At 30.3% G+C, this 14,664-nt stretch overlaps 1 protein-coding gene across 1 annotated transcript in view; it reads right to left on the bottom strand.

The window, feature by feature from the left end:
* LOC106472869 (39S ribosomal protein L9, mitochondrial-like) overlaps positions 1-13,918 on the bottom strand; it is an 18,298-nt gene extending 4,380 nt beyond the window's left edge. The window contains exons 1-6 of the mRNA XM_022401412.1: positions 13,763-13,918; positions 12,552-12,639; positions 8,644-8,803; positions 3,989-4,095; positions 2,905-2,955; positions 862-963 (exon numbers count right to left, since the gene is read on the bottom strand). Coding sequence (XP_022257120.1) covers positions 862-963; positions 2,905-2,955; positions 3,989-4,095; positions 8,644-8,803; positions 12,552-12,626 — 495 coding nt within the window. The 5' untranslated portion in view covers positions 12,627-12,639; positions 13,763-13,918. The remainder of the gene's footprint in view (positions 1-861; positions 964-2,904; positions 2,956-3,988; positions 4,096-8,643; positions 8,804-12,551; positions 12,640-13,762) is intronic.
* Between the last annotated feature and the right edge of the window lie 746 nt (positions 13,919-14,664).

The raw sequence follows: 14,664 nt of genomic DNA, 5'->3' as shown, positions 1-14,664 counted from the left end.
AAGGTGTTAAAGAAGACATCGACATGTTTTTTGCTTCAAAGCCAATCAGGGCATTAACAACCTGATTGTAAGATGGAAAAGCATCATCTATCACACATTTCCTTATTGGAATAAAGATGGGTGTGGAAATAATTGCATATTCACTAATTATATACAACTGCCCCAAATCCTAAAAGAAAACAATAAACAAGCTTCAGGTTTATAACACAGTCAGGATTTTGACCTTTGAAAAGAGAAGATACACTAGACTGACAAATTTTATTAACCCCTTACGATGCATCAAGCAGATATACAAACACTTTGACATTTATAGCCATCTGATGTGACAAGTAGATTTACCACATGGCATCACAAAAACCTTTCCTTCCACTTCGACAAGAAGATTTACCCCACAGCTTTACAAAAGATTAGAAAAGATCAAATTCCTAATGTCATTTTTTGGATGATAATTGACACTGTTCAGGAACCAGCCTGATATGTTTTATGCATCAAAAGTGTTAAAGAATACTAAATTTTTATATCCTGAAACAACATTTTACTAGATACAAATACTGTTTTGTTTAATATTTTATCATCACAGCAAAAATTTTCAGCAAGTATTCAACAAAACTTTATGATAGTCCATTATTTTATGTTACATACTTTTTAATAAATACAAAATTTCATATTTCATATATACTATTAAGAAAGGTATTCATGTCATATTTTAATTTTGTCACATTTTGGTAAAATATTTTATGAAACCTGTGGTTTAATCAATGAGATCTTCTATTACAAGACAACAATGGTAGAAGTGTTTTAAATTCTTATGTAAATATGATTTTTGTATAAAACCAAATAATTATGTAGGAAGTTACTTACAACTTTCCGAAAGGCCACACGGATATGCCACGGCTCTAAAGTCCAAGGATTTTCTCTATTCATCGACACTGACACTAAACGAGTTGACAGATAGCCAATTGTCTATAAAGGGGCATGCATAAAAAAGTTGGTAATCAAATTTGTCAAAATTTGTTTACAAATATTTGTGTAACAGAAATAAAAATAATAAAAAAGTATTTCCTACAAGATTTTTTCAGTGTTATAGAGACAGATCAAATTTCATCTTCTTGCACAGTAACTTGGATAAAGATAAAAATTACAGTTGTCAAATTTACTCTGTATAGTTGTATCATATGGAAGTATTAAGTTCCGTATGTTCCTCACTTTCTAAAAAAAGTATCTTCGATATATCTAATGTTTTTGAATTTTCACACTTTGTTGCTGTTTTATTAGTTAAATATATTTATAAAATCTGCACTCAAAAAGACAAAACTTAAATATCTTATTATTACTGCATACAAGATTGTTTTTATTTTTTGCTCTCCAGTTTTCAGAAATATACAAAAGTTATGCAGCTCCAAGGAGTAAAAGGTTGTAATTCAAAGATATAATGGTCAGATCTAACACTAATGTTGTGAAAAATTAACTCTTTCTTTGCATACTATAGCCCAGTATTCTGCACTTTAATTCAAAAACCTGAGACGTTAATAACACAACAGTTATTTACAAACTTGTACAATTATTGATAATAGCTAACCATTCACCAATACGATAAACAATGGCTGATTTCAAGCAAACTTTTAATTACTTTATACAACACGTGTATAAACGAAGAAGTTTTTGATAAAGTTGTTGTCGTGCCACTGCCTCTCCTGGTAAGCTGGATCTTCCAAATTTTGGAACTCATCTTCCCTGCCTTCACCACTTGGAAGCCCAGTTAACTTAAAACTTACGTATTAAAGTAAATACAGGAAAATGAACAGTTTTAAAGAGTTACAATATCATTAAGCAATTCTTACATTATTTAAACAAGATGTTGCATGGAATTGTAATTAAAGTTCATATTTAAGGAAAATTAATACTTGAAACTTTCCAATAAATATTTTTTTGAGACTGTATCATAGGCAATATCAGTAAATAGTGAAAGTTTCTTCCTGATATAAACTGTTAAACCATCTGACACTACTTTCTAATTTAATAATTATACAGAAATATGCAAAAATCGTATATATCATCACAATTTTTCTAAGTCATTATGTTATAGTAGCTCAAAATGTACACAGTTGATATCATGATACAAAGTCACAACAGATCACTTCCACAAGGTTAATGAGATCAAAACCAGTTATTGTAACAAACGAAAATAATACAGTTAATAAAACACAAATTACAATAACCATGGTAACATGTAACATTTGCACCAGCCTGTACCATTAACAGATGTAATATGTTATAACTGATGGTTTTATTACTTCAATCTACCAGTGTTTATTTCTATCTACTTTGGAGATTTATGTAGATAACCTGTTTTCGTTTTACGAGACTTTCAATTATTGCACAATGTTTGAGATTACCCTTTTCCCAAAATTCTTGTCTGCACAGGGCTTACTTTAGTTTGCATTAAGTGAGTTATCATACAGACACGAATTACTTCCATATTAGTGTAACCTCTGCTACCCCTCAGTAGCAGTTGGGGTGTTCTTTGAAGTATTTAGATCAAATTGTTGCTAAATACAAGTCAGGAAGGAAGAACATTGCATAAGTAACTGCAATGAAGAAGGGCGAAAAGTTGATGTGAATTATATAACCATTTTCAGTGTTTTTCCTGCATTCATTGGATGTACACAGATTTTATTTATTTTGTATGGGGGGGGGGGTCCCCATCGATGTTTATTGATAAGGACTGAAAATTATAAGTCCTAGTTCTACTACACATCATTATTACATGTATCATCAACATATCTTTCGGAAGCCTATTCTAACTGGACAGAAAAAACAAAAACAAATTTACCATGATGCCAACTCTGAAAAGTCAGATATTACATTTTTAGATTAAAGTCTCCTCTCATGGTCAATACCTACCTTGCTTGCAAAATGTGAGCTGTATGTGGGTTTTTCTGATTTTTTGCCTCCCTAAAAATTAGAAAATATAACCATGAAATACAAGTAACAGAAAGCTAAAATATTTTGTTGGAATTTTAAAACAAATATTTTTTTTATATGTATTCTTGTTGCAAGCAATTAAAATCTCAATCTTTTGTTGTTTAAGACTCATATCATAGGTAAATTAATATGTAGAATTATACACAGACTTTTCTCTCTGTGTAAAATACTTTTATTTGCAAACTTTCTGTCCTCTTACTGGAGCCTTCATCAGGCAACAACGTGCGTAATCTTACATTATTACTTATATCTTGTCCAACAGAGTGAATAACTACTTTACATATTATAGTGTAACAAACCTTCATTGAGCAATAAAATCACTGGTGTTACAATAAATATTTTTATACGTCAGTTCAATATAAATTATACTACAAATGTTAGGCCTAACATTCCCTTTGGCTCTAACTGAGCATAGTTTTCCCTAAACTGATACTTACATAAATATTTAAGTTTACTAAAACAACTGAAGATTAAGAAAAAAAGCATGGTGAAAGTGAAACTTGACATTCATAATGTTAAAAGTAATGTTTTGAACAGGATTTCGACATGAGACAGTGAGTAATTTTACAGTGTGGGCAACAGTTCAGTAACAAGAACATGTTAGATCAAGCATTGCTAAATAAACTTCTACAAGTTTGTTTGTTTGAGATATTCATACAAAGCTACACAAGGGCTACCTGCACTACTCATCCCAAACTTTGCACCAATAGACCAGAGGGAAAGCACCTAGCAACACCCACTATCAACTCATTAGGTACTTTAATCAAACATCATGATTTAACTGTCATTTACATAATGCACTCACAGCCCAATAGCACACAGAGTGATTTTTTTCAAGCAATGGGATTTGAAAGATGTAAAAACATTATCAAAGTATTAATTTTGATGCAAAAAACACAACTACTTTCAATAATCTTCTACAAAAAACAAAATCAACCAAAGAAGAGATTTGCTACCGCTGCACCAGTCAGTTACCTAGTTTACCTCATTCTCAGAAGAAAAAGAATTCCAGATTTTCTGGGGAAGCATATACTGCTAGGCCAGGCAGCAACAATTGTTGACGTCCATAAAGAGGCTTTACACTGACTACTTCTCCCCTGTCTCCTAAACCTGAAAGAATGATGACAAAGATAACAGATATAGAAAAATAACTGTCCCAATTCATAAAAATAATTTACTGAGATTAATATGTTTGTTTTTGTTAAGATTTACAGAAGTATCCGGATTCGCTTTTGTCAAGCTTCCAAACCTATAATCTTAATTGAGTTCAAAATAAATTAAATAATAATAAAAATCAAGCTTTTAAGACTTAAGTTATTAATCAAATTGTTATTATAAAAGCACATAAGAGCATTTTGAATATTTGAGGTTACTAATAAAAGCACATAAGAGTATTTTGAATATTTGAGATTACTAATAAAAGCACATAAGAGTATTTTAAATATTTGAGATTACTAATAAAAGCACATAAAAGTGTTTTAAATATTTGAGATTACTAATCAAAGCACATAAAAGTGTTTTAAATATTTGAGATTACTAATAAAAGCACATAAGAGTATTTTAAATATTTGAGATTACTAATAAAAGCACATAAGAGCATTTTGAATATTTGAGGTTACTAATAAAAGCACATAAGAGTATTTTAAATATTTGAGATTACTAATAAAAGCACATAAAAGTGTTTTAAATATTTGAGATTACTAATCAAAGCACATAAAAGTGTTTTAAATATTTGAGATTACTAATAAAAGCACATAAGAGTATTTTAAATATTTGAGATTACTAATAAAAGCACATAAGAGTATTTTGAATATTTGAGATTACTTATTTGAAGCTTACTAGTTAATTTCAAAAATAGAGGTTGGACTCAGTATTTATTTAAGTCAAAAAATTATAAAGTTATCTGTTGCAGTTAAACAATGAAGGTGCTATTAATGGTAGTTTTGAACAGATACTTCACCTGGTTGGTTCAAATTATGGTATTATGTATGGTTTGCACGACAGACACAAATATTGTCCTGTTAAACTAATATTCTAGCATTTTTAGTCATGAAATAGAACATTTTTGGAACCTTTTTTTGTTCATAATTATTATTTAGTTTTAGTCATTATTTAAATAATAAAATTTTCACCGACCCATTGGCTCTGTAAGTTTTCATATTAATTTATTATATGCAAAAATTTCTCCATATGAAGTTTTAACACTTACAATTTATTCATTTTTCAAAGCATCTGAAACAGTAGGGGAAGAAATATGTTTAATTTTATATATTAAACAATTTTACTCAAATGCAGATGAATTTGAAGCTTAATGGAAATTTGTATCATCAGACGGATGGCTCAGCAGTGGACTACAAATCAGCCATTAGTCCAGTTATTCTGTTTAATTATGAACATGATAAGTTTGATTACATAAAATACTAGGTAATTACAAATTTTTAAGGTTGATTGTTATTGCAAGAATACGTTTACTGACTTACATTACTACTACAACAACTTCATTCTCTTTCAAAACACATTGAGTTATACATACGTACATTCTGTCATTTTTGATTATGGACTACTGCAAGTACAATAGTTTCTTCAAAATAATGCTAGAGTTTAGCAAATAATACGATCTGGAAGAGATCAGTGAACAATGTGATCTATAACACATTGACAAACATTGCAATTATAATAGATTAGTGAACAATGTGATCTATAACATATTGACAAACATTGCAATTATAATAGATTAGTGAACAATGTGATTTACAAAAGATTAGTTAACAGTGTGATCTTCAAAAGATTAGTGAGCTGAGTGACCTATAGAATATTAATAGACTGTGATCTACTGCAGTTTAATTAACAATATTTTATACAACAGATTAGTGAACTATGCGATCTAGAAGTGATTGTTGAACGGTGTGGTCTACAACAGATTAGAGAACAATGTGATACAAACATCAACAGATTGTTGAACAGTGTGGTCTACAACAGATTAGAGAACAATGTGATATAAACATCAACAGATTGTTGAACAGTGTGGTCTACAACAGATTAGAGAACAATGTGATATAAACATCAACAGATTGTTGAACAGTGTGGTCTACAACAGATTAGAGAACAATGTTATATAAACATCAACAGATTGTTGAACAGTGTGGTCTACAACAGATTAGAGAACAATGTGATATAAACATCAACAGATTGTTGAACAGTGTGGTCTACAACAGATTAGAGAACACCGTGATATAAACATCAACAGATTGTTGAACAGTGTGGTCTACAACAGATTAGAGAACAATGTGATATAAACATCAACAGATTGTTGAACTGTCTGGTCTGCAACAGATTAGAGAACAATGTGATATAAACATCAACAGATTGTTAAATAACGTGATCTATGAAACTCCATCAAATAAACTCTCCTACTGTCAAATGGCTTCATGTTTCTAGATATCCATAACTCTTAAACTCCTATCTTGGGATTATCAAGCTAATAGCATTAGAAATAAACAGAAAACAGATTGAGATTAGATTAATTTTTAATCTGTAGCTTAAATTAAGAATATTTTAATTTCTTATTCATAAGAACATAAAAAGGTTTACGTACATCTCTCTGAACAATGTATACGCAAGCTACTACCTACAACAAGTTCATATACACCTCTCTGATCAACATCTAAACAAACTATTAGCAATATCAAATTCATGTATATATCTCTGATCAACATTTACATAAACCTCCATCTTTTACAAGTTCAGGTACATCTATGATGAACATGTACACAAAGCTGTATCAATGACAAAATAATGTACATCTCTCTGTTTAAGATGTACACAAACAAGTATCTATAATAAGTTTATGTATATCTCTGATTAACATAACATGTACACAAAGCTGTATTAATAACAAGGTAATGTATATCTCTCTGTTTAAGATGTACACAGACAAGTATCTATAACAAGTTTATGTATATCTCTGATTAACATAACATGTACACAAAGCTGTATCAATAACAAGGTAATGTATATCTCTCTGGTCAACACAGACAGAAAAATAACTTAAGACGAGTTCCTGTACTTGTATGTTATTTCTAATACCAGTATAACCCAGCATCATTAGGAAAACTTGCTGAACAATGTTAACCAATTCAACTCCAAACAAAGTTGAACAACCCCTCATCATAAACTTTAAAGAAGCTACCTGAAAACAGATGTGCTGATGATATATCTCAAGCTGCATGAAAACATGTGCTGATGATATATCTCATGCTACATGAAAACATGTGCTGATGATATATCTCATGCTACATGAAAACATGTGCTGATGATATATCTCCTGCTACTTGAAAACAGATGTGCTGATGATATATACAAGTAGGTGGTTCTTTGTCAAAGGATGTGTTGAAGCCAGAACTGCTTTATCGCAATTTTCAGAACTAGAGAAATTTCAATTGTTTTGTTATTAACTTGTGTTGTACTGAAACTGGAAGAGGAAAGGAACAACAGTAAGAAGCTTTACGATTCAATTAGTTTGTGTGACGGTGTACAAGACCTGCTTTAGAATTTCTGGATGACGAATGGTTTGTACTGTTTATAGATTATGAAAGAATATCTCTTGCTAACTGATATCTTAATTGCAAGTTAGCTGTAATGTTTAAATGTATCATTATATTTTAACAGTTTTTTCTTTTTATTAAGTACGTTGTTGTAGCCAACCACACACACCTTAAGGCAATTAATTTAAATGGATTTCAGGAATTTTTTCTTTCTGTAATAGTTAGCTTTAGTCATTCATGTATTAAGAACAATGACCAATCAGTGTTATTTAATTGTTGCTCACTTTACTTCAGACACTTTAAGTATTACCTTTTATTTACTTTGCGGACTAGTAGGTAAGTTTTAGTTAACACAGAATTTTAGTGTTAATCTGTAGACTGTGAAATAGCTTAATTTTACTTCAATACATAAATACTGGGTGGATAGACTGGAAATAGAGAATACCAAGAATCATTCATCTTTTGTAGTGCAAACATAGGAACAAATGATGTTGTAAGTTAGAGGAGTTGCTTCAAAAGCATGAAGCACTCGTTTAGAGTTTTAGTTTTGTTTCTTTTAGAGCACAGCCATATTGGGCTATCTTCTGTGTCCACCACGGGGAATCAAATCCCAGATGTTAGCTTGATGAGACTGAAGACAAAAAGCTGTATCGATTAGAATGAGAGTTTTCAAGAGTAGAAAGTTTTTAACGGGGATGACGATGGGTTAGGCTGAAAAAATATGGAGATAATGGAATGCATAAACGAGTTCTAGGTCAGTGCCAGTCTGGAAGAAGAGGTAAAGGAGGGTATAAAATAGGTTTAAAAAAAAAGAAAAAATAGTGTATTTTAACTTCATGTATGTCTCTTTGATCGACATGTACAATATATACAATAACCTCTATATTATAAAGGAACAAGAAGACTAATATTTCAATAACTACTCTAAGACTAATATTAATTTTCTCAGTGGCATCAATAAGATTTAAAAAAAACTAAGATGTTTTGACTTGTATGTTTCATGCTTTGTTGGTATATCTACACATCGTATGCATATTAATATATGAAAATGGTAAAAAACAAACATACACACATATACACAAATGTCCTGATTTCAACAGGTGCTTTGTCTTACCTTCAACAAACTGTGTCAAGATAAGTTTAATGTTTCCTTGTTTCCTACACTCAGTATTTTCAACAAGGTCATATACATAATGTTTTTGCTTAAATCGTTTTGGGCGGCCCCCTTTCTTCGAAAATATGATGGGATATCTTCGATTCAAAACAAATGTGTTCTGGAACATATAGACAAAATATATACAGATAAAAGTAATTCAGTGAAACACATTGTAAAACATTTTACTGTAAAAGAGACAAATGTAAATGATCTACCAAATAATGCAATAAGGCCAATAAAAAAAATTTTCAAAAACAAATTTCATGGATGAAATGACAAATACATTGCAAGAGATTACTTGTTAATTTCATGAAGCTACCGAGAGAAGAAAATTATAAAAGTACATATGAATTTGTATTTTAAGAGCACTGTGGCAGGCATAGGCAATTGCACAGAATGAATAATATGATGCAATGTTAATACAACTTTGTAAGTTAATTTTTAGAATGTTTTGAGTGGAATACCATTCTACAGGTGTATTAAATCCTAAAAAGAAAACAGAAATATCATTCTGCCTTTTAATGCCTCTCAGAAATACATTTATTTGCACAATGTTTTTTTAGGGGGCATGATACCCTTATTAAAGCGTAAAACAAAAAGCAGAATGATCTTTGTCTTTTCTTTTAAGACTAATAACAATATCATGTCCAAAATGTTGTGCAAATAAATATGTTAGTAAGTGGCACTGATATCATACCAAATCATTTAACTGTACACATGCTCTAAGTCAACATAACCTAAAAATGTATGTATTTAACGTTAATTTAATACATCTACCCAAACAACAGAAGTACTGATGATATTTTTAAAACCACAACAATAAAGAAACCTAGGAAAACTTATGTGCAGTTAAAATATAAAAGCCTAAATACTGGAATCGAGGTAACAAACACAGTGTAGGCCCACGTGCTTCTGATGAGACTATACTAAAGTACATATTAACAGCACTTACAAAACTAAGATATCTAAAAATTTATGACTTTCACTATTTCAAAATACAAAATTAATTCCATTTATCCTGATGCACACATTCTAAATAAGATAAAAATGCCTTAGCTTATGTGAAAAAGTAATGACTATAATAGAGAAAAACACGTTCCTAGTAAAATATTTGGTGAGTATAACACTATAACTGTTTAAGAAAACTTACAACACATAATATTAATCTTTTTATATACTTTAATTCCCATGTTTGAAATATAGTTTAATAATTCTATAAAAATAAGGTTGAGTCTCTTTTATGAAATTTAGAAATATATGCAGCAATTATTCACTATCAGTCATATCCAAATTGTCCTTCGATGAAAATAGATTATGTTACGTTATTGCTCTGATCAACACATACATAAACTATTATCTATAACACACTAATGTACATCCCTTCGATCAACATGTACCAACTCTCCATCTTCATGTATATCTCTGATTGATATGTACAATATATACACAAATACACACATAAATAGAGGATTGTATGATATTAAAAACAATTCTTTAGTATGAAAATTCGGTTTCAGTTTTAATGTATGAGAATCTTAATAAAACATAGACGGATTATCACAATAGTTAAAACATGAGTAACACAATACATTAAACATTTTCTTTCCTCAGTGTTAAAATATGAATGTTAAGTCATCGACAATAAAGATAGTATAATGCACTCTAACAGTTTTCACAATAGTTAAAACATGAGTAACACAACACAATACATTAAACATTTTCTTTCCTCAGTGTCAAAATATGAATGTTAGTCATCGACAATAGGATAGTATAATGCACTCTAACAGTTTTCAGATTAACGTTTTCTATTGAAATATCATATGATACAGTTGATTAGCTGTTAAACTGAGATAAAGAAACGTAATTTGACTTAACATTAAGTCCTCGATAACAGATAAATATAAGTTTTTTTTATCACATTTTCTTGGGTTACAGAGCCAGCAAAAATTTTTTAACTCTAAGTACCTTTGCCTGGAATTAGTTCAGTGCTCACCCATCTTTTATATTAATTCTGTAACTTTGTTAGAGTGATAAATTTACATTATAGCTGATAAAATAAAAAATTTATCTTAACCATTCCAATAGGATTAGTTGCAACTTTAATACTGTATGTGGAAACCTATTTGTCCATTGTTATTAAACCTTTTTCAATATTTAGCAGCAACTCTAAACAAACAGGTACTAAAGTTTCAGGTCTTTATAAGAAATGTTTCCCAATTCTAAAACAGAGCCTTAACTTGACAACTGCAATTCAGTTTTTCTTTTAAAAACAGCTTCCACTTCATTTACTACACAATTTCACCATAGGGGGCTATAAAGAAAACTGTTTTACTAGGCCATTTACTATTGGTTAATCTCCCATGTTACGCTAATGTGAATTAACTTCATGTAAAATAATAATAATAAAATGTTTTAAACTTCAAAGAATATTTTCAATTTGTTTGACAAATATAAAATCCAACAATTCACTTTACTAAAGTAGATATACTAATCTACTAACATCTTGAAGCTCAAAGGTTCAGTTATAACAATTATGTAATTGATTTTGTTTCCATGGGATAACAAGGAGTAATTTGGCCCATCTACTTGTTACGGACTACACATAGAAACTTTTTTCCTATATCCAACTCTGACCTCTGAAATACTCATCTATCTAATCTCCTCTTAACTCCTTCAATGTTGCAGCTTCTATCACACCTGAAGGCAGACTATTCCACAGACTCACCATTTAATAATACTTTCACTGGAGGTGAATCCATGTTTTAAACCATATCTTAAACTTGTGCTCTCTACTTTTACCATCAGCATACTTTTTTATTTTTATGAAAGGGTTTTTTTGGGGGGTTCTGTATTCCAAAACCTCTAAAATCTTTACAACTTCAACTGTGTCTCCTTAATCCCTTGTCCTCTCGAGGAAAAACATGTCAAGAGATTACAACCTAGCCTGGAATCATCCTGGTAGCTCTTCTATGAACTCTTTCCAATGAATTAATGTCCTTTTTTAAATAACATGGTTAAAACTACACACAGTAGTCCGAGTGAAGTCTAACTAGCACCTTATAGAGCGAACCAATGAGTTTTTTGACTTGTATTCAATATTTCTGTATCTACAACCTAAAATCCAGTTTTTCATATCACTAGCTAACATACATTGTTTAGGAGGCTTTAGATAGTTTGTAATAGCTATGCCAAAATTTTCTATGCTCATCAACTTTACCTAATTCCCATAGTACAGGTATAAAAATAATTAATGTTGTGATAACCCTACTTTTATTAAGATTAAAAGACATCTATCAGGTATTAATACATCACACTAAATAACCCATTTCTTTGTCCAAAACTAAAGTATCTTAAGTAAAGTTTGAAATAATCATTAATTCAATATTACCTGCAAACTTAACCAATTATTATTATTATAGTACTTATCAAAATTGGTATCATTTTATTAAAGTTGACATAATTCCTTTAGATGCATAAAACTTTTCAACTTCAACTCACCAAACTAAAACATATTTCATTTATTAATCACTTGTTAAAGAAATCAATATTTTTTAAACATACTGAGAGTACATAAATAATAGAAGTTTTAACGGCAACAAGGCACTTCCAAATCCAGAGAAATATTTAAATTGTGAAAATCAAATCAGAATCTAAACACAGAGAAATGATACATTTTTGCAACAATAACTTTGAATAAAAACAAACATTAAAATATGAGATTAAACACAATTGAAGCGTTTTATTGTTATAAATATATATATAATAACAGCAGAAACAAACATGTACTTTATTCAGCTAGTTTACTCTAGCTCTTAGTTTTCACACAGGCTTTAAATATATCAATGAAAAATCAGAGATAAAATTACCCTTATCTGCTGATAGATGGGACATGATCTGATCTTGCTCGGTAACATGCATGTATTTACAAATGTTCGCAGCATTGTTATTAGCTACCTAAAAGAAGTAAAACTTAGTATTATATGCATTTTCAAAAACAAAAATACTTATAATAAGTTGACACTGATTGTTAAAATGACAACACATTAAGATTAGTTATATTAATATATTTTCATACTAGTATAATTAACATAATACACTTTGTTCAACCTTTACCTTAACATACACTGCTGCTTATTTATAAATGAGCTTCCAAGTAATAATAAATAGTCATTGCCTATGTAAGTAATTCAATCACAAGCTACAGTACAAACTGAATCTAGAACAGATACAAACTCTGAGAGTGTGCTAGTACTCTCTATGGACACCTGTATTAAAGCAATATAAAAGACATCGGAATTTTCTTCTCTACAGCCTAAAAGTCATCAGAAACTAAATATGGATAGCTATCTAGCATAGTCATTTCCAGTGTATATGCTGCTTTTCAGCTATACAGAGCATCCCAAAGTAAAAAATCAGTGAATAACCAAAACTAAGATCTGTTATTTTTGTTTATCATCATCTTTCTTGAACAGCCTAGCACCTACCTAGTTCTAGCAGTAACTACAATTGGATCATCACTTGATCTTTGACTACCTATTTTATTACCATTCTATGCAAAATTTATAAAGCTCTACAATACACTCTTATAAGTTGTAACCTAGTAACCCATATATGCCATCTTATTAAAATTAAAAAAGCAAAACAAGTATCGGAAAAAAATTTATTGCTAAATAAAAAAGCTTTAAAGGGCTGTCTAGTGAACTTGAAAAAAGGAACCCAATAAGATAGGGATGGAAGTAAACATATCACATGATCAGCTAATGATCATATATGATAGAGTAACTAACAAAGCTATCTTGACTTTACTGTTTACATATAGAATAAAATAACTACATTACTGGCCTTCTCACTGACAAAACAAATAGAACCAGAATTTCCAATCGTAAAATGTTACTCTGTTGTAAATTAGTCATAAAAGTAGTATTCTAAAGTTAACTAAAGGAAAGGTATAAATATAATGATGAATGCTGAGATTTTAAATTTTTATTCGTAATCAAACACCAAGTTGTCGATAGGTGAAGTGGGGAAGCCAAAACAATCAACTTGTATTAGTTCCTTTATGATATAGCAAACTTACCTATGTGTTATATAAATCGCAGTGACTCATTAATTTTCATTTAAAATTATGATAACTAAAAAATTATCTGCAGAACAAAATGCCTTTAGGCCTATCGCACTCTTAAAAAGTAAAGGAACTAAATTACGATAACTCTTTCGCCATGTGAGGACTATGTGTCCTCTAGTAGAGTATATTGTAACTATATATATTTATATAAAGAGAAAGAGAGAGAGACGGCTGATGTGGTATTAGAAAGTTTTAAACCAAATAACAACTTTTCGTCCTGCGAAGGTCATCATCATTCTTAACCTGGTGATAACCTAAACAGGCCGAAACGTTGTTGCTTGTTTTGTGCTTTAAGTAAGTTTTTGATAATGAATCTAAGTTTCAAATGAAGACGAAAGGCGGAAGACTTTCGAAATGTCGTCCTCTACATGTGTAGGTTTCTACAACAGGCAGTTGCTGTCCATTTGAAACTTAGATTCATTAAGAATACTCTGCCTAAACAACCTATCAAAGTTTTCAATAGTCCCATCAACTGTCTCTTCTTTATATTAACTTCAAATGGGTTCCTCGATATCATGAATCGTAACAATGTTAAAAATGTAAGTCATTCAAAATAGGCGGCTGTGGCCTATGGATAGCGTGCTAGATTGTGAACACGAGGGTTGGTTCGCATCCCGTCTCCACAAAACTGAACTCTGCACTTTGGGGTCATGGGTGCGTTGAAAGAGTGACGGTCAAATACCACTATTTGATTAAAGAGAATAGCCTAAGAGCCTAACGGTAGATGCTGCCTTCATCCTAGTGTATCTGTTTTAAATCTGGGACGGCTATAGCGCATATGACCGTTGTATAACTTTGTAATAACATTCAAGACAATCAACCAACCAAATAAATATATAAATATGTATATACTT

Source organism: Limulus polyphemus, unplaced genomic scaffold (assembly GCF_000517525.1).
Source record: "Limulus polyphemus unplaced genomic scaffold, Limulus_polyphemus-2.1.2 Scaffold5684, whole genome shotgun sequence".
In the NCBI taxonomy this organism is placed as follows: Eukaryota; Metazoa; Arthropoda; class Merostomata; order Xiphosura; family Limulidae; genus Limulus; species Limulus polyphemus.
The sequence above is the reverse complement of the archived record's forward strand: the minus strand, read 5'-3'. Positions and strand labels throughout refer to the sequence as shown.